Here is a 26,848-nt window from a genome sequence, read left to right on the forward strand (position 1 = left end):
ACCCGTATGGCCTTTGGGACTCCAGTGTCATCTTTTCTGGGGAGCCTTCTCCTGTCCTCTGGAGCTGGATCTGATGTCTCCTTTGGGTCCCCACAGCTTCCTGTGTTTAACACATCACCCTGTGTGCCTCTTGGCAGTCCCATTGAGGAGTGAGCTCTCTGAGGGCAGTGAGCGTCTGTTATTTGCTTGGTCATCAATGTCCGACAGAGTCTGGTTCTCGATTCAGCCTTGTCAGTGCTTGTGAGGTCAATAGATGCGCCACAGTCTTCCTCATCTCCATGCCTCTGGGTGCCTTGCTGCCCCTGTTTGGAATTTTCTTTCTTTTCTGAGCTGCTTGTTGGCTTCCCGTATTCTTCAGTACACAGATGCAGTTACCACCTCTGCCCTCCGCTGTGTTCCCATTACCCCCCTGCATGTCCTGACCCTTGCACATGACCAAAGATATGATAATGGTTGGTTTTCATTTTTCTTCTCAGGTTGAAGGCAGATCCTGTCTTTCATCTCCATTTTCCTTTTTACACAGAGGTTACTGAGTAAAGTTTTCTTATATGAGTGAATGAAATGTTGAGTAGATAGATGGCTAGATGGGCAGATAGAAGAATATTCATAATGTGACATTATTACTGATTACCTAATGGGAACAAATCCGAGCAAGAATATTTAAAATACACAGAATTCAGCCTGTTGTTCTGTTTGTATTCTAATTACGAAGGTGTTCCTCTTACTAATATGATGTTACTTCTATCTGCTTGCTTTTAAATGCTTTTCTAGTAAGAGCACTTGTTATAATGTCCCCCGGAGGAGATTGTTGCATGGTTTTCCTTTGGAAACCTTCCCAAGCATTTGAATATTTGTAAATAAGGAATGGTTTGTATATACATCCTCTCACATTTTCTTACTCCTGTTGATTTTCAAGACTCATAGAAGTCAGACCTGTTTAATTTAAATTTCCCCCTCAGTTGAGTGCTGAAGAATTTGATTCCATGACCAAGTTTGAGATATGCATTGAACAGCAGGTCACATCCTGGCTTCCTTTATAGTTAAGGTCAACTGAGCATTTCTCTCTGTGTCTCAGGTCAGCCTTGAGCATGAGGAGCAGAAACTGGAGCTAAAGCGCCAGCTCACAGAGCTGCAGCTCTCCCTGCAGGAGCGTGAGGCCCAGCTGACAGCCCTGCAGGCTGCCCGGGCGGCCCTGGAGAGCCAGCTCCGCCAGGCCAAGACGGAGCTAGAAGAGACGACTGCAGAAGCAGAAGAGGAGATCCAGGCGCTCACGGTAGGCCTGGGGAGCGGCCCCTGCAGCACTGAAGGCCACAGCGAGGATGAGTGTGGTGCTAAGATGTCTGTTCACTCTTAGACATTTCGAAAGAGAAAACAGCGATCTCTTGAGATGTTGAATGTGCATTAAATTGGCTTACATAGGCTTCTCCTTCATTGGAATTAGTGTTTTAGATCATTTGGTAATATCTGAGCTTTCCTTAGCATCTGGAAAAGGTCTTCCTTTATTTATCTTCCCTTTTAAAAAAAATAATCATCCTTATTTTTTTCTTTTATTTTTTTCAATTACAGTTGACATTCGATATTATATTCATTTCAGGTGTATTCATCTGAATTTCAGTTATATTTGGAATTTCAGTTTTAGCCAAAGTCTTTTTACTTGGATCTTCTACTTTGATTTTCAATAATCATTAAAAAAATAATAATCTTAACAGTACCATATTTCTATATTTGTTTTGGTTAACCTTATTTACGTTCATTTTTTTTAATTTGTAGATTCTGCTTTATGTCTTATGTATGCATCTGGTATGATCTGGTATATATTTTAAACTAGTTTCATTCTAAGAAGTTATTCTCCCTTTGTTGGGTTTGGAGAGCCCATTATCTCAACCCAGTTGGGAACATGAGCTGACAGTGCCAGGGTCCTATGGACCAGTCTGGGACACGGGGACTTCTAGGATTCTGGGGGTTACATAGTAACAGATGTAGAAGGTACTTGCGATTCCTAGATTTTTCAGGACTTAATGTCAAGTTCAGATACTGACTAAAATCTGAATTTCCATGTCTCTATGAGAACACTTATTAAACACTGTTGATGACACATGCCCCCAATATTTGTTTGGAAAAAAGTAGTCATGATATCTCTTTATACTTGGCCTTGTTTCAAAATGTACTGAAAGCAGTTTAGAAAGATACAAAACAGTGAAACAGGGTAAATAAGAGAGAAAAGGCAAAGAGTAAATAAAACTATAAAAGGGAAAAATGGAGGTAAGAATGAAATGAATAAATAAGAGTGAATGCAAAGAAGCCTTAGACACTTTCTGGAGTTGGGTGGATGGGGAGGAAGACAGCCAGATAGCTCTTCTTGGCTGCTAAAGGAGACACTTAAAAATCTAACCAAAATTATATTTAATGCATTGTATGTTAATATTTTGCCCCTGTATGAATACCCAAGCTCTGAAAGGAAGAGAACTCAGTAATTTAATCCATACTTAATGAGTCCTCACTGTGTGCCTAGGGCTGTGTCTTTAGCCTTTTCTCCCTGGGGGATTGGCCTGTAATTCCTCAAATCCTTTTACATTGGAGGAGGAAGACATTTCTTTTTCTGCTCAGTTGGAATTGGGAGGGAGTGCGGTGGCCATGCATCTTCTTCCCTTTGGACGGAGGAGGGTATAAAATAGAGCGCGTGTCACCGCTGTTTATCTGTGGGGAAATTAGTCTTTAAATCCTGCTTGCTGCTGGTTGGAATATGCTGTGTCTAATGGCTGCTGGGAGCCTAGCACAGCAGCAAGTCACGACTTAATTTAGTCAGATGAGATCACTGCCTCAGAGCATCTTCTTAGAAAAAAAGAAAAACAGCTTTCCTAGGTCTAGAAACTAGGGCTCTACCAGTCTCGCAGATGAAGATGCCATGGAAAACAGGGCTTCTTAAAGTTCTGGCAGAAAACTGCCTTGGTCAGACAGCTGCTTGTAAGCCCCTCACGCAGGAGCCCAGCTCCATGTCAGTTTCTTCCATTCAGTTTTGAGGCTGTGGGTTTTCCCTCTCTCCTCCTTTTGATTACGTCTTATAAACCTGGTTATGGGCCTCATGTGGTTGTTGCCTGAATGGCTTTGTTGAATTTGGTCTGAAGAATGTGTTTTCCAAGAGAAAAAGGAAATGGTCAAAAATGCCCTCTCTCTCATTGTTTGAGGCCCAGGTTCAGACCCAGCGTAAGCATCAATCAAATTAAATCAGCCAGATCTAAAATGATCTCCCAGGAGGCTTGTCAGCTTCACAGCAGGCTGTCTTATCAATAAAAGGGAATAGTTAAATGGGCTATTATTGCTTATTTCAAAGAGGCCTCCATCTCCTCGCCTGGGAAGGAGTAGTTACCCCCTTTGGCCTCCGCTTCTGGACCAAATGAGATGGATCGCCGCAGTTAAGTTGAAAATGGACATTGAAGGAGCTTGGCAGGGGCCACTGGGAAGGCAGTGTGGGTCTTCTGCTTTCTTTTGCCTCACTCTCGCTTTACCCATCCTGTCAATTGCATTTGCATTGAAATTTACTGGCTGAAATTAAATCAAGGTAGAGACCAACAGGAGAGTAAAATTTAAGCAAAAATCCATACTTTTAAGATGCTGCCATGCTTATTGGTGGGAGAGCATTTTCTGCCTGGACTTGAAATTTAAGACTCCATGCAATCCTGTCCTGGAAGGAAGAGAATCGGAGTCCGTACACTTTAGAGCACACACACAGATGTGTGACGTGGTGTTGGCGTCAGTCTGAATGGTGCCGTGGGGTAGAGGTGTGGTGTGAGCCCTGCGTACACCTGCAGGGCCCACCAACATGTTTCGCGTCCCTTCCCTCACGTGCTTTTATTGATTTGGCCAAGAGTCTAAAGCCAGAGTCAGTAATGAGAGGAATCCTCCCAGCATTCTGTGATTATGAGATTCCAAAGTTGTTCCCTGTGATTAGTTAAAATCGTTAGTCAATACACGTTCTCATTTTCTCCCCCCCCCCCCAATAAATATCAAACCCTGTATTTAATTAGTAAGCCGTCAGTGTGAGAGCCAAGATGTGAAATTGGAGCATATAAGGTGACAGTCTTGCTTGGCGCCTGCCTTCACAGAGAAAGGGGTGGAAGCCTGAGTGTGCTAGAATCATGACCATGGATCCCAGAAGGTGGTCAGACATCTAAATACTGGGTTCCTTTCCTGAGCTCTGCGGGTATTTTCTCTCGTCAAGGCTGTATTATAATTCTCTTTTCTTTCTTCTTCTTGTAACTTTCCTTAAAATTAATGAAGACATAAGTACTCTCCAAAGAGAGTGGCTCTCTGTTCTGCAGGCTGCAGCCTGTCCATTCTACCTTATTGCCACCTAACCCCTAGCTCAGGGGTTCTCAGAGTAGGTCTGTGGGTGCCTGATGGTCCCCAAGGTCAGATTATTTTCGCAGTAATACTAAGATGTCATTGGCATTTTTTATTGGGTTAATACACCGATGGTACAAAAGCAATGTTATTGTTATTTAAAAAGAAATAAAATACAAACATTTGAAAAAGATCTCAGTTTTAATTTCTAATATAAATATAGATAGAAGTAACCCACATAAACAAAAGCTCTTTGGGGTCCTCAATAATTTTTAAGAATACCTATTCCCTGTAGTACCTAATGTCTAATTAACACTCAGTTATTTCATTGAGAGAATCCAAATACATTTTATCTTGTCTTATGTATTTCACTATCCTTATATATACTATTATGCGACCTTTTGCTTTTTTGTATAGTTGGTTTATAACTTATTTCAAAAAAACATAAAACATGTTTCTTGACATTTTTTTAACCCAGATCAGCCCAGTAATTATTAAATTTCTTATAGTATTTCTAGCAGTCACAACAGGATTGGTTCTACATTTTGGGTTTATAGTTCATAGTCAATAATAAATCAAAAGCCATAATGATGGTAATTCATTACATTATACCCTCAAAGAGGATTGCCATTTGATGTGTCAAAATGATCCAAGGGTCTCAGTGATGGAAAATTTCAAAGAAAATGGAACAGTATTAGTGATTGACATGTCAAACTACAAGTGGGGGCAGTTAAACAAGTTTTTAATGGTGTGGGATGAGAAACTTTGCTATTAATAAGAAAGAGGAATAGGTCGTCTATCCGTAAGTCTAGGCCAGGGATCACTGTTTAGGCTTTGAAGGAATTAACTCTACCCTCAGCTTCTTGTTGCTGTCTTTGAGAGATTTCATACCAGATAGTCATTTAGAGCAGGGTTAGGCAAGCTATAACCAGTGAGTCAAATTCAGTCTGCCTCCTGTTTCCTGTCAATAAAGTTTTATTGACACATAGCTATGCCCATTTTTGTACATATTAAGTATGGGCTGCTCTTGTGTTATGAGGGCAGAGTTGAGTATTTTTGACAATGACTGAATGGCCCTCGAAGCCAAAAATATTTACTGGCTGGTCCTTTAAAGAAAAAATTTGTTCACTCTTGCTCTAGAGTTTATTAATCTGTGGGCCTTATTCTCCTTTTAGGAAGAGTCCTCGGTGGTCCTGAAATGCACTTGGGGATTGGATGGTCTTTGGGGCCAGACTCTCTGCTTGCTCTCTTACAGATGAGACTTCAACAGCAGTGTAGATAGCTATGTTCCTACTTTGGACAAATAGTATTCTTACACATCTATTGGTTGCCTCCTGTACCTGTCAGGGATTGAGCCTGAACCTAGGTACATGCCTTGACTGGGATTTGAACCCACAACCCTCTAGTCCGAGGGCCGGTGCTCTAACCACTGAGCACCGGCCAGGGCTAATTCCTTTCCTTTTTTTTTTTTTTTTTTTAAATTTAAGAGAAGGACTACTTTTGCCCCTGGGCTTTCCGAGCAAAGCAAACAATGCCATAATCCACTTTAGCTCTCAAATCAAAAGGCTGTAAGGATTTGACTCCTCCTTTCCCTTGGCCCCCATGTTCATGAGCAGGTCTTATTACATGTGCTTCCAAAAGAGATCACAGTTCCATTCACTTTTCTTTGTCTTTGCCACCATCCGCTCTTCCTTGAATGACAGTGGTTTCCCTGCTCCTTTCTACCTTTGTCCTATTTTAATCTATTCTTCCTGTGGCGTCCACACAATGACAATCATATCATGTAAGTCTGCTTCTTAAAACACCATTGGCTTTCAATTAATTGCAATTTGAATGAAATCCAAACACTTTTCTGGGCCTTCAAGATTCTTGGTCCCTGCCTGCCTTTCTACCATCATCTTGAGCCACATTTTCCTTGTCTGTGCTGAGCCAGGTGGTTTTCAAAAATCATTTGGCTACAGCCCACCAAAGAATACATTTTACCTTGTATTGTAATATTGTGTTTCACTGAATTTAAGGTACCAAAAATCGGGATGCATCTTATAATCATAGCCTATATGTGATTATATAGTCATCCTATATAATAAAAGGCTAATACGCAAATCGACCGAACGGCAGAATGACTGGTCGCTATGACGTGCACTGACCACCAGGGAGCAGACGCCAAATGCAGGAGCTGCCCCCTGGTGGTCAGTGCACTCCCATGGGGAACACTGCTCAGCCAGAAGCCCTGAGCCAGTGCACTCCTGTGGGGAACGGGCCTAAGCCATCAGTTGAACATCCCCTGAGGGCTCCCAGACTGCGAGAGGGCACAGGCCGGACTGAGGGACCCCCTCATCCCCACCCCAAAGTACGCGAATTTCATGCACTGGACCTCTAGTATATACATAAACATGTCATGGTTTAGTTGATAGCACTTTTTCTTTTTAAATATTACATAAAATTGTGATAGTCTTACAACTTGATAGCAATTTAAATTGGATGGATTATGCTATCTCAGACAAATTTTCTACAACAGGGCTTACTGTTGTAGAAAAAGTACCATGTAATGTTTTTTATATTCTGTCCTGTTTGTTCCATTTCATTGGATAAAACAAACCAGAAAATCCCACTTATGCTCACCATTGGGGTACAGCTTGAAGTTGAAAAAACTCTGCTGTAGCCACTCGGGTCTTTTTTTATTCATCAAGTGCACTAAACTTCTTGCCTCAGGGTTTTGGCACACGCTGTTCCCTTTGCCTTTTCCTGTTCTTTGCGTGCCTGGCTCCTCCTCACCCAGCAGGTTTTGGTTTAAATGTCACCTCTTCAGGGAAGCCTCTGTGACCAACCATCTAAGTGAGTTCCTTCCTAACCCCCTGGTTCCCTTTTTTCTGTTTCCTTTATAGCATTTGCCACACTTTGTAATCATGCACTTATTTATGTCCTAGCTCCCTCACCAGAATGAAGTTGTCAGCCCTACACGCTCTCCTTATCACAGTGTCTGGCATGTAGTATGCACTCAAAAAATCCTTGTCAACTGAACGAAGCAGTTCTGCCTCTCTATTTATTTCAAGATCACTATGGGGTTTCTGAATCTCAGCAGCTTTTGATAAAAAAATAAAAAAGTTCCTACTTTGTCCTGGCTATTGTCCTGTATGTGTGTCTGTGTGTTTTTGTCTCTCTTGGGAATAGGCTTGGGGAGGGTCAAGTAGCGAGAAGAGGGAAAGGTTAAGGCCAGGGAACAAGCAAATGAAGGAGAGTAAAGACTTCATCCTTTATTAGGTTTTTTTGTCCACTCATCCCTAGGCATTGATGTGAAATGTTCAAATATATTTGTAAAGGGTAGGCATGTGTGGTCTAAGTAGTTCATTGTTGTATGTCAACTGTAATTGAAAAATAAATTAAAATTAAAAAAATAGTTAATTGTTATTAACGCAGCATCATGTGTTCCTGTAACTTTTGTTTCTGATGTTGGGGATGACTTAATCCTTTGAAAAACAGATGCTGAAGCTGCTGCATCAACATTCTTAGCTTTCTAGGCAATTGCTGTTCTCTTTATTTGACCCATAGTGTGTACAATTGTATTCCTCCCTATGGAAAATTTATAATCAACTTCTTACCTTTTAGGCACATAGAGATGAAATCCAGCGCAAATTTGATGCCCTTCGTAACAGCTGTACTGTGAGTATTAACCAAAGATGATTAAAATAGCATAACATTAAATCCAAGACGAAAAAGAGAACATCTCTTCGTGATGTCAGTGACTAATTTTTGATACAGACTCTCAGCTTGAAGCAGTTAATGCTGTCAAACCGATTTGGCGTTTCTGAGCCCCAGGTAACTTCAGTTTCTCGGATGTCTGCCTGTTTTAAACATTTAAAGCCATTCTTCATGCTGGAGGGCGGATAGCTGGAGTGGTCCAAATAATTCTCACCGCACAACCACTAATAGGTTTCAGTCGCTGCAACAAAAGTCCCGAGCATCTGCCCCTCCTCCAGTGTGGAAGATTCCCAGGCTAGCTCAGGCCAGAGATTGTGCAGGGGCAGTTATGTGTGCGAAGAGTCTTCTGTAAGCTGCTGCTTCTGCAGAGGAAACATCTAGAAATTTTAACTTCCTAACAGGTAAAATCTGGCTTCCTTCCATGCAAATTTAAAATCTAGGACTCTGGAAGATGTTGTTTATATTGAGAAAAATAAACCCTATGCACAGATAAGCATCATTCATAGATTATGTAATAGGGTCGGTCAATGGAAATGCAAAGTCTATTTTTGCTGAAAAGGAAGGCCTGAAATAGGCCTCTTTCAGAGAGAGGGATGTTATCTTACCCATGGGTCCCCTGCCTTTCCTTTGGTCCTTTCATTGCTTTATTACCTCCTAGTCAGTCCTAGGTGAGCTTGTTTCCATTTGCGTTATTCGCATCTGTGAATTTCCAGAATGCACACCCCCTCCCCGCCCCCATACGTGTTTTATTTTCTTATAATGAACTCTTTCTTTCCTCCTTACCAATAGTGGGGCATTAAATCCTGATGCTCTCCCCCTTAGTTTAGGTATAAAATGCATACAGTAAAGAATATAAAGTGTATAACAATTTTACATGTATAGACAATCTATGTAGCCACAACATAGATTAAGATACAGAGCATTTTCAGCCCCCAGAGTGCTCCCTCATATTCTCATCAGCATCCTTTTCCCCAAGGGTAACCACTATTCTGATCTCTGATATCATAGATCAATTTTGCCTATTTTTGAGCTTCATTTAAATGAAGGTCTTTTGAGTTTAGCATTTATAAAAAAAATTTTTTTTTTTGTACTTAAGTTGTCTGTGTGGTTCATCCATGTTGTATCTGTCAAAAATTTGTTCTTTTTCATTATGGTGTGGTGTATCCAGTATATGACTAGAACTGAAGTGAGTTTACCCATTCTCCTGCAGGTGGATATTTGTGTTGTTTTTGCTGTGGGTAAAGCTGTTAGAGGACATTCTTGTCCACATCCTTTGGTGGCTATAAGCACTTATTTCTGATGAGCATATACCCAAGAGCGGAATAGCTAGGTCTCGCGACGTGCCTTTAGTTTGACTCTAGTAGGCACCTGGCAGATGGCTCTTGTTATTTTCTGGTGCCAATGGCTGGACCAGGGTGGGCCCACCTTAGAAATGTCTGTTGATTTCCTCCATTCTCCCTCCCTTCGTCAAAGAATAGACGCATTCTGGGCCTGTCCTCTTTTTGAGTTTCTTTTTGTCTTGGTTTCTTATTTTACACAAGAGTTATTTGCTTACATTACGTACATCCTCAAATGATCACCGAATAAAATATAGATCTTTTTATGGCTGTGGTATTTTTAGATTACTATATTTTCCTAAAATAAAACTTGGATGTATTTTCAGTGTGTACATCAGTGATCCTTCATCTGCAGGTTTCCTTTCTTCATTTTTAGTCTTTTGGCAGAAAGATTAAAATAAAATGTTTAATACTTTTATTGAGGTGTAACTGGTATACAATCCCCTGATGAATTTTGAAGTGTGTGTACACCTATGAAACCAGCACAACACTCAAAATCATGAACATATCCATCATCCTCAGAAGTTCCCTTGTCATCCACTCTCCCCCACATTTTTAAAATTGGAAATTCAGTTTTTAATAGAATATGGCGATATGTAGAATGAATTTGGTTACTTTCTTAACTTATGTAACTTTCAGACTCTCTTTATTCCTCAGATGTGCTTTTTTTCTGCAACACTGACCTGTAATCCTTCCTTTCCTTACCCCCGGCATTCCATGGAGAAGCTCTGGGGGCCTCGCAGGTGGATGGAGGGGCCCCACCCACAGCAGTGGCCGCTGAGGGTCCACACTGGCTCTCTGATGTTAGGCAGACCAGGCTCCAGTTCTGAATTGGCCTCTTGGGAGCCTATGTGGTATTATCTCCCAAGTCTCTATTTCTTTGCCTGTAAAATGGAGCTAACACTCTCCTTGATTCCAATGCATCATGGATTGTAAGACATAATTTATTTAATAACTGCTCTTTGGAGCCTGGGCAAGAGAAGAAAGGTAGCTGCTTAGTTCCAGTACATATCCAAGTTACAGAAACCGTAACACTTAGGGAACACTGAGTCATAGAATCAGAAATTTGGTAACAGTACCTACCCATGGGGTTCCTACAAGAATCAATGAGATGATGCATCCAAGTGTTTGCATAGGGCCTGGTCCATAGAAAGTGCTAAACTGTTGGTTACTATCATTATTTTATTACTGGAGGCCAGTGCATGAATTCATGCACCAATGGGGTCCCTCAGCCTGTGGGATTGGGCCAAAACCAGCCCTCTGACATCCCCCAAGGGGTCCCAGATTGCAAGAGGGCACAGGCCAAGCCGTGGGACCCGAGCCATGCATGTTCAGGGCTGGGGAGGGATGCGGGAGGTTGGCCAGCCGGGGAGGAAAGGCTCCAGGGCGTGTCCAGCCTGTCTCGCTCAGTCCCAATCAGCCAGACCCTAGCAGCATGCTAACCTACCAGTTGGAGCGTCTGCCCCCTGGTGGCCAGTGCACATCATAGTGAACTGTAGAGCAGCCTTAGCATATCATTAGCATATTACGCTTTGATTGGTTGAATGGACGACCAGATGACCAGACACTTAGCATATTAGGCTTTTATTATATAGGATATTGGACCTCTGACATAAAAGTGAATCCTTTGTTTAGAAAAGGGTTCTGCTCCTTAGAAAAGTTTGAAAGGCACCCCTTATGGAACAATATTTGACAACAATAGTCTATCTCAATTATACTTTTGCCAAGTTCAAAGGCTGCTTTCAAGGCACCTCAGTAAATGTTCCTTTCTCGTTGGTGTGGTTTGAGATCGTCCGCTAGAAGTGTCTTTATTACTGTTGGGAATTCCTAAATCAATTGATAGAAGCTCCCAGTTAGCAGCTTTTAAAAAGCCCATGAAAAGTAAGATTTTCAAGCTCTGACCACTTCTATATTTCAAAGAGATTTCAAAAAAGGATTTGATTCAAAATATAGATCTTTGAATCCTACCTAAGTCTGTTTTGGAGGGGAGTTGGTGGGCAAACATATGACACAGTTTTAATTATGAATCAATCTGTCAGCTATAAGATTAAAAATAAATAATATGCAAATAGCTGCCTTCAAGAGAAAACCAGGCATTAAAATAAGACTTCAGGCCTGTGTCTCTGTAGCCTGGTGCTCACTACCTGGCGGGTGTCTTCACCTCTCACCTGCTACGGACATTTACTGGGTAACGTTCCCCGGGGGCTCCTCGCCAGGTGGGAGATGTTAGCATCTGTTCCTTAGAACCACGGGTTTTGCATGAAAGCCTTGAAAAGCATCAGATAACCCCAAATAGAGATTTTTATTTTTTTTCCAAACAGCATTTTTTATATCCTGTTTTCTCTTAGAGCTGCACCAAGATATCTTATCTGCAAGAACAGTACACAAGAAAGCTCTGGTGGCCCCTGTCTCCCTCGTCTTTTTTGCCATTAAGATGGAATCAGGCTTTCAGTTTATCTTTTACCCTCTGTCTTTGGCGATGAAAGATTAACTGAGTCTAATATAGTAAAAAGATCATTTGCCCTTGGTGTGGAGAGAATAACCAAAGGCCACAAAGTAGACCCAGTAATTCTCCTTGTGCATTACCTGGTTCAAAATCACCTATTATTATAAAAGTCTATTATTATATATATTTTTTAAAACCATGGAGACCATTAATTTACTGCTTTGTCTCAAGTCAGTTCAATATCTGCAAACTCAAGTGTGTGTGTGTGTGTGTTTGTGTGTGTGTGTGTGTGTGTGTAACACTTAATACCACATCTCCAGCAACTGGAAACAGAGGCACAAGCTACACATGTTCTGGCTTGGATAGAAAGAATATGTAAAAAGTCTGAACGAGTTAAAATGTTTTAATGAGTGTTTGGGTGCTTCACACAAACACAACCTCCTTAGCCATAGGCAGCATAGAGACAGTGACAGGCTCTAGAACCAGCATCACAAACTGTGTAAGTAGGAATCGGAGACATGGCCCCTCCCCCCAAAACAAACAAACAAAACAACAGAGGACAACAGGGAACTAGAAGCACCCTTCCTCCAGGGCCCATTTCGGTTGAAGTGAGAGTAACGATCTTGGCACGTCATTGACATCTTTCCAGTGTTTCTTCTGAAACAACTTGTAATTTAATTTTGGGAGAAAGAGAAGAGGTGGCAGAAATGGATTTATAACAGACTGCATTTTCTTTTCATAAATTTCAAAAGGAAGTGGGTATCCAAAGGCTTAAATATGTCTTCAGATGGCAAGGAAACTGTTTTGGCAGCATGTATATTCTTACATGAGCAAATTTTCTGTAGTCCCTGCTCCCCAAGAGGCACCATTGTAATCTTTATAATGAAGCATCATCTTGGTCATTAATTTTTAATCCCTTGTATTTTTTAAAATATATTTTTATCAGAGAAGAAGGGAGAGGGAGAGGGAGATAGAAACATCAGTGATGAGAATCATTGATCGGCTGCCTCCTGTATGCCCCCTACTGGGGACCAAGCCTGCAACCCTGGCATGTGCCCTTGACCAGAATTGAACCCGGGACCTTTCAGTCCGCAGGCCGACGCTCTATTCACTGAGTGAGCCAAACCAGCTAGGGCTATCCCTTGTATTTTTACATGGTACATTAAAGTGGAATAGTAGGCAAGAAAATTCAAAACATTAAAACAATAGAAGCAGAAGGGTAGTGAAGATAGTAATTATCTCCAGGTCACAGATGGAGAAACCAACCTAGTAAAGTCCACCGTTGCTTATCTCAGGTTCCTGAGTTCATTGTACTGCATAGCTTTCGGGCCAGTTTGCCTCAATTCTGTTTTCCTTTGGGAAAGTGGCGGAAGGAAGCATCATAGAGTTAAGTGGGGACATTTGCAGTCTGTTATGAAAACGATCTTAAGGAGTGGGGCTTGCTACCTACCGGAAAGAGACCAGTTGAACTATTAAGCATTGTTTATTCATTTATCTATGGTTTGAGGAGCTTTAGCCATGGCACAGAGAGGGTGATGTAGGGATCCCTATGAGGCATAGCTGCCTGCTAGGAATGGCATGCGTGCAGTTTTCCTATCCCCACCCCCCATGAAGAAGGAGTCTCAGCTAAGAACCTGACCAGATAACCTTTATTCCCCTTTTGTAGCTGACAGTGTACTTCAAACCAGTACGTTAGGAATTTGACTTCTGATATTAAAATTAAAATTCCTAGACCACTTACTACATTAAAAATCCATCAGCTCGGTTAACAAAATGAAAAGCTGTGCTTTCTGAGCCGCATTGAACAAATGTACTTACTTGATGCTCTTTATTTCCATGTGCCCGGGAAGATATTTTTTAAACGCTAATCAGAGGTGGTTAAAATAGGGAATTAGTCATGGAAACAGTGTTAACATTTCATAAAGTAGCTCTACTCTTGGTTTGAAAATTGGAAACAATTAATAAGCATAGGCTTAAAGGCATTTCCTTTTAATTTACATCTTTTTGTTACATAAAATTTAATTTGCTGCCTGTGCACTTCATTCCAACTATTAGAAAATTGGCCTTAAAGTTCTCAAGTATTGTGTGTTAAAGCGGTCTGCAAGTGCTGATCCTGAGCTCAGCAAAGAACAGGAAAGCTAAAAGCAGTGGTAAAGTCATTCTGCCATTGAGCGGGGAAATAATTTAGCCAAACCTGATTAAATCTCTTTCACAAAATGACAATTTCATATACACGCCTTCCCATTTTTCCGATAGTGAACTGTATAATGAAAACCATTAAAGTGACGCCATGGTACAATATTGTGTTTTCAGGATTACTCTGAACTTCTCTGAAGATATTTTTTCCTTTGTTGCATGTAATTAAATATATTGCCTGAGATATTATTAAAATAACTCTTAGTGTCCTTCACTCGGCCTTTCTCAATAAGAACTTTATTTTGCTTTCTAAGACTATCTCCAGGTAAAACTATAGTTTCTATCGAAGGTGTCGTGGCATTTTAGCTTAATTAGCTGACTGTGAGACCGGTCTTCATCTCTCTTTCCTCAATTTGCATTTTCCACATTATATTTTTGTCCATGAACTTTATCTCATTTAAAGGGGCCCCTTCTGTATGGCCTTCACTTTTGGTGGATTAGCTTTTGCCATGTTTTCCAGGTGAACCCTGAGATAGACTTTCCTCTTTCTAGCACAGCGAGTGTCTTAGTGCCTTAGTGGGCGGGCGCAGGAGCTTGGGGCCCACTCTGGGCGTTGGAGAGGCAAACTCAGGAGCCGCTCATTGATCGCTAATGTCCCCAGCTTCAGGAACCACGGCTCTAGAAGCAGTTTCTCATTTAAAATCTACTTGTGTGGTGTGTAACCAATTGCTTTTATCTTTTAGGTAATCACAGACCTGGAGGAGCAGCTAAACCAGCTAACGGAGGACAACGCTGAGCTCAACAACCAAAACTTCTACTTGTCCAAACAACTCGATGAGGCTTCCGGCGCCAACGATGAGATAGTTCAGCTGCGAAGTGAGGTGGACCATCTCCGCCGCGAGATCTCGGAGAGAGAGATGCAACTCACCAGCCAGAAGCAGGTAAGGACAATAACAGTGTCAGCGATACCTGGTCCCCTTCAGGTCAGCGTGCGTGCCTGGTGCATCTCCCCCAGGCTTCCTGGCTGAGCCTGGCCAGGAGATGGGCTCTTACTATAATCATGTCTGTGTTTTGAAGGCTGGAGGGTTTTAACAATGGTTTCTAAAAGTGTGTAGCTCTTCTTCGGTTTGATTTTTTTTAATTAAAAATAGCCCTGGCCAGGTAGTTCAATTGGTTAGAGCATCATCCTGAGGTTACGGGTTCGATCCCTGGTCAGGGCACATACAAGAATCAACCAATAAATGCATATATAAGTGGAACAACAAATTGATGCCCCTCTCTCTCTCTCTCTCTCTCTCTCTCTCTCTCTCTTTCTCTCTTTCTCTCTTTCTCTTTTCCCTTCCCTCTCCCTTTCTCTCACTCTAAAATCAATCAATAGAAAAAAGAGATAAAAATTAAAAAAAAATAAAACACACTGCTCCAGGAGGCTAATGTGAGCCTTTGCAGTCTCCTCCCCTGGCCTTGCTTTGGTTTCTGCCTAGAAGAGGTGGCAGAAATAGCCCTTCATCGATTCTTGTCCAGTCCCCTCGATCGGTAGAAGAAAAAGATAGACTGCATTTCAGGCTGTAGTGAGAAATGTGTGCTTCTCTGAAACTGATCTGACAAAAGTAACATCCAGGAAACCCTCACTTGGTACTGATTTGCAGACGATGGAGGCTCTGAAGACCACCTGCACGATGCTGGAAGAACAGGTCATGGACCTGGAGGCCCTGAACGACGAGCTGCTGGAAAAGGAGCGGCAGTGGGAGGCGTGGAGGAGTGTCCTCGGTGACGAGAAGTCCCAGTTTGAGTGCCGGGTCCGAGAGTTGCAGAGGATGCTGGACACTGAGAAGCAGAGCAGGTGAGACTCTCTGTTTGTAGAAAGCCAGTGACAGGTGACCACAGCAGCATCACCCGAGAGTGGTGAACAGGGTGACCAGTCGTCCCAGCTTTCCCAGGACTGAGGAGTTTCTGGGACAAAAGACTTTCAGCGCTGAAACCGTGAGGCCCTTGGGCAGACCAGGATGGGCTGGCCACCCTAGTTGTAACTGTGGTCAGTGTCACTTGGATTCTGTGGCCTCAGCTGGTGCCCGTATACCCCGAGGAGAGACCCGGAAGGCAGAGCAGGACACGTGTCTCAGTGCTTTCTTTGCAGAAACTCTTCCCTCCAGTTTCCTACCATGGTGGCCTTGTAGCAAAACCATCACCATTTAAAATATATACTTACTGATTTGAGAGAGAGAGAGAGAAACATCCATTGATAAGAGAGAATGATCGAGCCTGCAACCCAGGCATGTGCCCTGGACCGGAATCGAACCAGGACCTCCTGGTTCATAGGTCGATGCTCACCACTGAGCCCCGCCAGCCATCACCATTTTAATCCTGGTTGTGAGTGATGCTGGTCTCCCTCTGCCCGGGGGTTTCTCAGCCTTGGCCCTATTCTCAGTGTGGCCTGATAACCCTTTGTCATGGGAGCCGCCGTGTGCATTCTGCTGTGAGCATCCTCCCTTGTCTGTGCCCACTTGATGCCCCTCCTCAAGTTGTGACAACCAAACACGTCTCCAGACATTGTCCAGTGACCCCTGAGGGTGCAAAATCACCCCCAGTTGAGAACAACTGCTCTACAAGAATAGTTCAATTTTCTTTCTTCAGAGGAAAAAAATAGTAAGTCCAGGCAGTCTTCTTCCTCTGCTTTCTTACCTTTGTCCCTCTCCTCCCCCCTCCCCCCGCCCGGCACAGAATCCCCTGCCGGGCACACAGTGCAGGCTGTGTACTGATTGCTCTAGGCGTGCCGTTCACATCGAAGACATCACCATCACCGGTTGGCAGATTTATTAGGACAGTCTCACCACTCACGGCAGGAAAGTATTTTGCTCTAACAAAATTGGTATATTACAGCAGTTTGCCAACAGATGGAAATAAATGGTCTTGAAATAGGTGTCTTTTTCCAGTGCGCACCAAGGTACCAAATGGGCTAGAGCTAGCCCCACGACTTCCTGTCTGCACAGCTGAGTCGTATTTATCCTTCATAACCTCCTTAATATCACCTTCCTCCGACACTACCTTCCTGTGATACTTCTTAAGCAAGACAACTATACACAGAAACATCTGTCATTCAGTCGGACTCATTTTGGTATTTTTTACGTTTACTTGACCATACGAGACTCAACTAAATGTGTTGATGTTACATACAGTCTATGCTAAGTTAGTTAAACTGGAAAAGGTTAGAGGCTAAAAATTAAATTTCAAGAGAAATATTCCCTTTTTGCACATCCTCCCACTCAGGGTATTTGCTTATTGTGAGGGGCTGCTGGTTTGCTTCCCTCCAAACTCTTGGGCCCCCGAATCCTCAGGGTATGTTCTGGTTGCATTCACACAGACCCCTCCCCCTGCCCTCAAGTCCAGCTCCTACCCTAGCTGTTTCTAGAGTTCTTCAGAAACAATTTTGGAGGTTGGAGGCTGGCTTCAGCATTAGGAAATACACAGCCACACATGGGAGGTATAATTATGGGCTGTGTTTAGGTAGATATTTCATCTATATTTTCAGGGGGCAATTATAACCCCCTCCCCCCCAACTTGGTGTGATGTGGGATACTGAGATGAGTAAAGTCTAATTCTTAATTTTTGTCTTCAAGAGGCTAAGAGTCGAATGGAGGAGATAACTGATGCATTCAGATATTTATCACCTAAAATAGTGGGGTGCGCCAGGAGAGAAATACATTTCTGCTTTGGATACAGAGCAAGGAGAGGTTACTTCTGAGAGAAGTTGCGAGAGATTCTCTGGAGGACACGGCCTTGAGTTTATCCTTGAAGGCTGAGGCAGGTTGGGTTCGTGGAGCAGGGGAGGGAGCATTGCCCGTGGAGGAGCTTGCTATACACCCAGATGTGGAAGAGGCAAAACCTAAGACCTGCATGGAAAGGGAAGTGACTTTTCCAGTTTGTTTCTAGTTTTTCTTTTCTCTAAACTTATTTACAGATACATTCACCAGATTCAAGTTTCAGTTTCCGATGAGCACACAAAACACTCAGCATCTTGCATATACGTTAAGGAGAGGAAATGTTTGCTTAAATGGGGTCTCCCATGATCCTCTGCACCCGGTGGTCCTTCAGCGGGACCTCGATCCATTTCTGCTACCACTGGAGGGTGTGGCAGTGTTGACATATCCCATCAGCCCAGTTGCATTGGGAAGCGTGCCCTTTCCTGTTCAGCCTTTCCAAGCGGCTCCTCACAGGAACTTTACTTTTTAAGAGTATTTTTACCCAAGGCCTAAAGTGGGTCAAACCTTCACTCTGTAATGAGTCAGGAAGCAAGGCATAGTTTGGATCAGGGTAGGGCATCTGTCCAGCCTGCAGCCTGTTGGGTTGCTTGTCAGGCCTAAAGATGGGCCAGCCTCCTTTCTCCAGACCGATGACGACAGCGCTTCTGAGAGTGGCCTGTGTTTCTCCGGCAGAGCAAGAGCCGACCAGCGGATCACTGAGTCGCGCCAGGTGGTCGAGCTGGCCGTGAAGGAGCACAAGGCTGAGATTCTCGCTCTGCAGCAGGCTCTCAAAGAGCAGAAGCTGAAAGCCGAGAGCCTCTCCGACAAGGTCGGTGTCCATCCCGTCTACCTTTTAGGAAAACGTCCTCATTTCCTTCTTTTAGGTGGTATGGTTAACAAAAGTTCAAATGCAACCCATGGTCAGCATATTTCATGAACAGGCATTTACTCATTCCAATAAGTCCCACAGGTAGGTGTCATCAGGGGACATCCGTGGTTGGCAGTTTTGGGGATGAGTGTGGTAGGTACTGGGGCATCACAGTCCGTCAGTGATTTCTTAGCATCTCCCTGTCTGGGCCCCTGAGGTCCAACTTTTGGTTTTGGACGTACGACTGTCGTTTTCTGGCACTTGATTTCTAGAAGGCTTTATGGACTTAATGTTATATTTACAAAGTGGTAGACCAGTGTTTTGGAGATTTTTATCTAAGATCCTTGAAAGAGATTTAGAATAGGTGCTTCAGTATTACAGATAACAAAAGTGAAGATCAGAGAAATTTCATATATACCTCACAGATACACTTTCATACCCACGTATATTCATCTGAGTTTCGTATTTTGTATAACTCTTGGTTATTTCATGATTACAAAAGGAATTATTTGGGGTCATTATGGAAGATATAAAAACCACAGAAAATAAAAGAAAAAGTGACTGATCATTCATCACCACTATCACATTGATAAAGCTATTTGTAGTCTTTTCTTTGTGTGACATGTTGACGTGTGCGCACAAACATTTACAAACTTAGGTTCTTACTATAGAAATAGTTTGCAGCTTTTTAAAAACATCATATAGCTAGGAACTTTCCTTGAGTTATAGAATATTTTTTGAACATGTAGTTCTAAAAACATAAATTACATGGAGGTACCTATTGTAATCTTTCCACTTGTGTTGGAAATTTGAGCTTCTTCCAATTTTTTTTTGTTATTTTAAATAACAGTGATGAACATAGATCTTTATGGACATCATGATTATTTTCTTACTAGAATTTTATAGAAATACAATGATTAGGTTCAAGGCTAGAGCTTGCCTCTCAGGAATATTCCCGAGTTCCTTGATACTGGCTTTACTTTTTTTTTTTTTTTTTAACTATGATGAAAATAAAAATGGTATTTAGAGATAAGTGAACTCTTTTGTGTTTAATTTGAAGAAATTTTTTTTCTATTTGACTATTCTTAAAATATTCTATAGCAAAGTCCTACCCAGCCTTTAAGACACCAGGCATCCTGAGACCATCTTTTCTCGATGACCACCGATTCAATATGAATTTATCTTCTCCGTACCTCTTATCAAAATTAACATCTTACCAAGCAGCCTCTTCTTTGTGTGCGTGTCTAGTTATGGCCACTCCCTGCCTTTGTGATTTGATGTGATGTCCTTGAGAGAGCGTGTCCGTCCTTTTACCCCCAAAGCTCCTGATATTATCTTGGGCAAGAAGTAGGTGTTCAGCATATCACTGTTGTTTCATTCAGCCACAGCATGTCAGATAAATAAATTCTTCAGTGGCTGTTCTCTTAGAACTTGTCATGGCTGTATATATGACCCATCCCTTACAGATCACTCCTATTCTTACAGAAATAGCCTCCATAAGGCTTATCTCCACCGTGGACTTGTATGGTAAACTTCTAAAACATAGTGTTTATGTTCTGACCTTCAGAACTTGGTTATTCTTTACATGTGAAGGTTTGTGGCTATTTGCAAAAGTCATTAGCATCCAACATTCCTAAATGTGGTATCATGGCCACTTCCCCAATGTCCAGCTCAGTGACCTGGAGAAGAAACATGCCATGCTTGAAATGAACGCCCGGAGTTTGCAGCAGAAACTGGAGACCGAGCGTGAGCTCAAGCAGAGGCTCCTGGAGGAGGTGAGTGGGAACTCCTGGCACGTGGGCCAGGCAGGGTTTCGAAAGTGAACAGTTGTTGCGTTCCGGTGGCCAGGGCCAAATTAGACTTTCAGATTTTGCAATTGGAATTTTAGAGGAAGAGTAAAGTTAAAAGAAGTGTCATGAAGGCCAGAGGGCCTCTGACATTTACGCCCTCCCACACGGTGCTTAACAGAGTGTGGAGCCCATGGCGGGTGTGTGCCCAGTGGCAGTTTATTAAGTATGTGGGTGAATGAAAATTGTGTTAAATTGTTCTTAATATCCAAAGTCTGTTAAGTTTTCAGGCTGGTAGAATATCCATGCAAATCCGCCGTGTGCACGGGGCAGAGACTTGATTGTGGTGAGCACCAAGTTTCATAAAGACTTGAGTATTCAGTTAATTCAATTAAAAAAATGATGCCCTGCTTTTGAGACACAAAATGAAAAGCTCCAGTGATCTCTTACACCCGTCCCTTCTGCTATTTCCTGAACTTTGTAGCAGAAATCTGAACATTGCTAATTAAAATGGTAACTACTTCCCACTCCCACGCAAAGCCCTCTGTGTTGAATCGCTAATAATTTCGCTTTGTTCATTAGAATGGACCAACCAAGACAAACACACTGTGTAAAGATGTTTAACAAGAAGTTGGACTTCCGGAGTGTTCTCTTTAACCCATAGTGAGCCTGGCACTTGGATTAACCGAGGGCTTGTCTGCTTAATTGAGGTTTTATTGTATGGTACCCATGGCTGCCAAAGGGCTCTGCTGGTAGAAATAATATTGCTGTGCTATTAAGTTTGAACAAATGTGGTGAAAATTGTGCAGGTAAATATGGGATGTATGATAGAATAAAACTTTAAGAAATGTGGGTGGGAGTTTGGGAAAGATCAGGAGACAGAGGTGGTGATGGTTGCACAACAATGTGAATATATTTAGTGCCACTGACCGGCACACTTAAAAATGGTTAAAATGTTAAATTTTATGTGCTATATATTTTGCCACATGAAATATTTAAATAAACTTAATTATATAGATGAATGAGAAGTTTATGAAAGGCAGGACTAAGAACACTAATAGAAATTTAAAAGTGTACTTGTGCCGGCCTGGGTGGGTCAGTGGTTGAGCATTGACCTATGAACCAGGAGGTCACGGTTCAATTCTCGGTCAGGGCATGTGCCTGGGTTGCAGGCTCCATCCCTACTGTGGGGTGTGCAGGAGGCAGCCAATCAATGATTCTCTGTCATCATTGATATTTCTATCTCTCTATCCCTCTGCCTTCCTCCCTGAAATCAATAAAAATATATTTTAAAAATATATTTAAAATATTAAAAAAATAGAAGCCTACTGGGTAGTCAAATAGAGAGTTGTGGTCTTTTATCAGGAATGAATAAGCAGTGTCCTCGCTTTAGCACATGTTGGAAACGGAAAGAACAGAGATAATCAATGATGTCGTCTGTCCTATTTTCCTTCCGAGGAAGGAGAGTTGGCCCTGACAGCTCAGTGCTTTGGTCCAAGGTTACATGGCGAGTCAGTGACAATGCTAGGAATAGAATGCTGGAATCCGGAGTCAGTCCCTTCATTCTCACTTCTAAACCCCAGGAGAACATTTCCAGTTTCCTAGTCTGTACCTCACAGACATCTGGCTGACATTGAGTTGGAGGCAAATTTCACTGACAGTTGAAACCATTATGAAACATAGAATGATCTTTATTGTCCAAAATGGGGCTCAGCTCCTTGGCTGTGGTATGCACCCTGCAAGCATGTGACCGAGGGCTTAACCCAGCTGTCCTCATCTTAGGCACAGAGACTTGTCAGTGCAGCCAGCATCAGAGTCTCTGAGCTGGACAGAATGTTTGTGTCATCTAGCCCAGTTCTCAGCACTTGCACCGCTGTTCCCAGACTTTATTGGTGGCTCTTTCTCCCAAATCCTTCCTCTTGGGCCCTAAATGGCCTCAGAAGCTTTCTGACATGAGACTTTCCAGCCACAGTTAGTCCATTAGAAGTAATGCCAGAGATTAAAGTCCATTGCTAATCCTGGTGAAATTAATTTCCCACCCAAGCTAGGGAATCCCTTCCACAACATTCCTCACGTGGGTCTCATTGAATCATGGCCTAAACACAGTGGCTTCGGACATCCCAACCCTTTTCTCAGCAACTCTGATTCTCACAAGGTCTTATTTTGAGCTAACATGTATAACTTCCACCCACTGGTTCTATTAGGTTGGAACATTTGCAAATAGAACGTAGTCTGATATTCCCAACTGAAATAGCAGATCAATATTGATTACATGGTTATTAAGCAGAATAGCTGATGTTTAATTAGCACTTACTACGTGCCAGTGCCTTTCTGAGGCCTTTACATGAATCAGCTCCCACAGTCTGTGACAGTTCTGTAAGGTAACCACTGATGCCAGCGACTTGGTCTAAGTTCTCCCCACTCGATTCACCTCATCTTTTCTAAACGGTGCATTTCAAGTTGGCGATGTTCTTTTCTGGTGGATTGATCTTTCCAGAGAGTTCCTCGGAGTCCCTCGGTCTGGAAGCACGGACATGGTGGGCACCGCCACTTCCCTCCAGACTCTGTAACCTCTGCCTGTGCCCTGGGCTCCTGGGGTGGGGTGGGGCGGGGGAGGGCTTTATCGTGCCACTGACACCGCTGACCTGTGAGGTCACCGTCTGCCCTTCCACAAGTGGTTTTTTGTGTTTTTTGTTTGTTTATTTTGTTTTTACATCTTTGTGTTTTGTATTTATTCAGTTGAAGTTTTTAAAAATACCCCCCTATTGAACGTTCTCTTGTTAGTTTTCAGCCGTCTTTCCAGCCACCAGGGTTGTTATAGGCTCTGGTTTCTGTCATCTAGATCTTTCCTGCTGTTTCCCAGTCTCATGTCACCTCTTAAAATTGTGGGACAGACCTAAGTACATAGCCTTCCTTTCAGCCTAACACTGGCCAGGAATAGCCTCCACTTGCCTCTCTTTGGGAAGCAGGCAAATGGTTTTGAAAAACATTTTATTGATTACAAATGTCATTCTTCTTTTTTATTATGGTAGCTAAGCAGCCTATTTCTTGGAAAACTAAGGAACGGTTGTTGTGTTTATTCTAGAAAAAAATCTTGGGCCTGGCTGTCACCAAACACACTCTTGTCCCCAGCATTTGCTTCTCTGCTTCCTGCCTAGTAATTAATGTCCTAAAATAGTGGGGAGAAGCTTAAGAGGGTAATTTACAGAAGAAATCACTCCTGCTGCGAGGGATGGATAGCTCCCTTGAATAGGTTATCTTAGCTCTTCTTCTTCTTTTTCCTTCTTCCTTCTTCCTTCTTCCTTCTTCCTTCTTCCTTCTTCCTTCTTCCTTCTTCCTTCTTCCTTCTTCCTTCTTCCTTCTTCCTTCTTCCTTCTTTCTTCTTTCTTCTTCATTTTAGGGGGTTCTGTGGTTTGATTTAGAAATTTCAGGTTGGCTCACAGACCAGGTGATGTCTGGTTAGTGACAGTATCTCTTGCCTCCTGGGGAACTGATAAGGGAGAGGCTGGCAGAGTAGGTGGGGCAAGAAAGAGCACCTGAGCTGGATGGAGGGAAGAAAGAAGGACAGAGGAGGTAGAGAGTATTAAAACTCATTAAGCATCTGCTGTATGCTTGGCACTGCACCCAGTATGTCCCCCAGTGAGGGCAGGTGTTATACCCACTTTCAGATGAAGAAACTGAGGCTCTGAGAGGCAACATGAGCTACCCTATGTCGTATGACTGATCAGTGTTAGTATCAGTATTTAAACCAGGGTCTCTCACATTCTAAAACCCAGCTTCCTCTCCTTATGCTGTGATGCCTCGAGGAATCAGGCACCTCTCAAGAGGAGGGCAGACCAACAGGTGGAGGGAAGTAAGACAGAGAAGGTCAGCAAACTGAGGTCAGCGGTAGCTCTCGGCCTGCTGGGTCTGAGAGCACTGCCATTGGCCGGTGTCTGCTGGGAGCCCCGTGGAGATGTGTATTGCTCCTCATTAGCTCTCTGTCCTCAAGTCTGCAGAGGTGTAGGCCGCTGGGAAGGGCGTTTTAGGTCACAGCAGTGTGGTTAGCCCAGACCCCAAGGGCTGGAGGAAGTCAAGCAGTGTCTTGTCAGGAGAGGTGTTCTCTCCCGCTTTTCACAAACAGGCCTTTTAGGAAAGAGAGCCATGAAAGCAGGACCGCTATAGCCTGCCCTATATTTTGGTTGATTTTCCATTATAAATTTGCAGAGGTTTCTAGCACAGAACTATGTTTCCAATAAACTGAACTGAAAACTTTCTCTGGGTTTTACTAACACTTTACTGAATCTGGGATCTTCCTCTTCCCACACAGTAGAAACATTTCCTACAGTTATGGCTACTGCATGCTTATTGGGGTCCCTCAGTCTGACAAGGTGCTCTAAGTTAGAAGGGATGTGATTCCCCTTTGTGTAGCCCCCAGGCCTGGACAAATGATTTCTCTTAACAGCAATTGAGGTTTTAAAACCAAACAATAAGGACAAATTGGAACTTGATTATCAAGGCAATAAGTTACACAGCCTTAGATGTCGACTCAGGCGGTTCACACTCTTAAATCCCGAGTAGCCTTCATTGCAGCTCTGACTGGGGAGCCAGACCCACCAGCCTGGACCTCCTGTTACAGTGGGCGCCCGCTGACCTGCTGGCCTTCAGAGGTTTCTGTGCAGATTCTTTTTAACTGGGCCTGCATCACTGTGGAGTAGGAGACCATTGTTAATTCTGGAATGAGATGATTTCAGAAGCTGCACTCTTGGTGTCAGGCCTGAGATGAGTTTGGTAGTAGGGACAGTGTGGGAACACATGTTGTGAGTGTAGTGAGCCCTTTTGTGGCCTTTCTTCCCACCAGCAAGCCAAACTACAGCAGCAGATGGATCTGCAGAAGAGTCACATTTTCCGTCTGACTCAAGGGTTGCAAGAAGCTCTAGATCGGGCTGATCTGCTGAAGACAGAAAGGAGTGATCTGGAATATCAGCTGGAAAATATTCAGGTGAGACCTGGCAGAGGGAATTTACTTAACAGGTGTCTGCGGAGCCACAGCCGGGTGGCTAAGAGCCAGCTGGTGAAATGGTCAGTATCTTCATGTTGTGCACTGTTGTGTATTTCCCCCAGGACTTCATTACGAGCATTTCCAAATATTCAGAGAAGTTGGAAAACTTCTATAACGATTACCCCTGAGATTCTAGTATTAGCCACTTGCTATTTTTACCTTTTCACATGTTTATCCATCCATCAGTCCACGCCCTCCCCCCCCCCTCGCCCCCCCAAACACAAACACACACACACACACACACACACACATCCACACACCCTTTTGGCTATAAGAATAGGACTGAGTAAATCAATATTGACTGAGTATGTTTGTGTTGAATTTTCATATGCTAGTATGCTACTGACTGTATTTTTTATTTTCTCAAAGTATCAAATTTAAAAGTATACTTCCTTCTGGGTCTGAGGTTGTTTTTGTTCTGATGAATTTCAGGTTCTCTATTCTCATGAAAAGGTGAAAATGGAGGGCACTATTTCTCAACAAACCAAACTTATTGATTTTTTGCAAGCCAAAATGGACCAACCTGCTAAAAAGAAAAAGGTGGGTCATCGTGTTTGAAAAGGGGGACTTTACATTTTGCCCAACCATAATGATGGTTCAGTGAAAACCATGGTGATACATAATCCAGGGAACATTGAAGAAAACAAAATGTACATTTTCTTATTTTATTTTGGGTTGAAATGTAGGTTTTAGGATAATCAGAATAGCCCTCAAAGAGAGGATATCATTGTCAATTCTGTACTTTATGTTCATGGTTTTAAAATTGTAGTGCCTGTCTCTGTTAAGGGAGTCATTTTTTTTTTTAACCTAAGAAACTGGGAAGACAGCAGAGAAAGGTTTATACATGGGTCACTGTACAGGTCTCCAAAGGGGGGTCTCAGCTCATGTGTACGGGACTCGAGGGATTAGCAGGTCACAGGTATGGGACTTTAGATTACAGGCCACGTGTATGGGACTCCAGAAAAGACTAGAAATCACCTGGCCCAGTCGTTTTGATTGGCTCATGAGAGAGCTGAAGTAACCAGTTCAAAGTGCCTGACTGGACAGTTACACCCTCCACCAAGTACTGCTCCGTCCTTTTAAAGTTGTAGCAGACAAATGAAAAATTAGCCAAAAAATCTTCCCAAACAAGCAACTATGGGCAGGGTTTCATATGGTATAGATCAACACGGGAAGATTTTTTTCTAGTTGGTTTCAGACAGGGAAGAAAGGACAGAGAGAGAGAGAGAGAGAGAGAGACAGACAGACAGACAGACAGACAGACAGACATCAATGAGAGAGAGATACATCAATTGGTTGCTCCTGCATGCATCCCAACAGGGATGAACCTGCAACCTAGCTATGTGCCCTGACTGGGAATCGAACCCGTGGCCTTCTGATGCATGGGAGATGCTGCAACCAACTGATCTCTACCGGTTAGGGTGGAATTTTTTTTTTTTAATAAGCCTAGCACATT

General features: G+C 42.8%; 1 protein-coding gene across 4 annotated transcripts in view; it reads left to right on the forward strand.

Moving 5' to 3' along the window:
- Positions 1 to 26,848, forward strand: part of CIT (citron rho-interacting serine/threonine kinase) — a 161,518-nt gene that overhangs the window by 110,609 nt on the left and 24,061 nt on the right. For all 4 annotated transcript variants that reach the window (XM_070400230.1, XM_070400231.1, XM_070400232.1 and 1 more), the window contains 8 exons: positions 1,076 to 1,273; positions 7,948 to 8,001; positions 14,703 to 14,900; positions 15,606 to 15,799; positions 18,390 to 18,525; positions 20,235 to 20,339; positions 25,192 to 25,332; positions 25,825 to 25,932. In XM_070400230.1, coding sequence (XP_070256331.1) covers positions 1,076 to 1,273; positions 7,948 to 8,001; positions 14,703 to 14,900; positions 15,606 to 15,799; positions 18,390 to 18,525; positions 20,235 to 20,339; positions 25,192 to 25,332; positions 25,825 to 25,932 — 1,134 coding nt within the window. The remainder of the gene's footprint in view (positions 1 to 1,075; positions 1,274 to 7,947; positions 8,002 to 14,702; positions 14,901 to 15,605; positions 15,800 to 18,389; positions 18,526 to 20,234; positions 20,340 to 25,191; positions 25,333 to 25,824; positions 25,933 to 26,848) is intronic.

Source organism: Myotis yumanensis, unplaced genomic scaffold (assembly GCF_028538775.1).
Source record: "Myotis yumanensis isolate MYYU_CA2020_CCGP unplaced genomic scaffold, mMyoYum1.0.hap1 SCAF_19, whole genome shotgun sequence".
NCBI classification, from domain to species: domain Eukaryota; kingdom Metazoa; phylum Chordata; class Mammalia; order Chiroptera; family Vespertilionidae; genus Myotis; species Myotis yumanensis.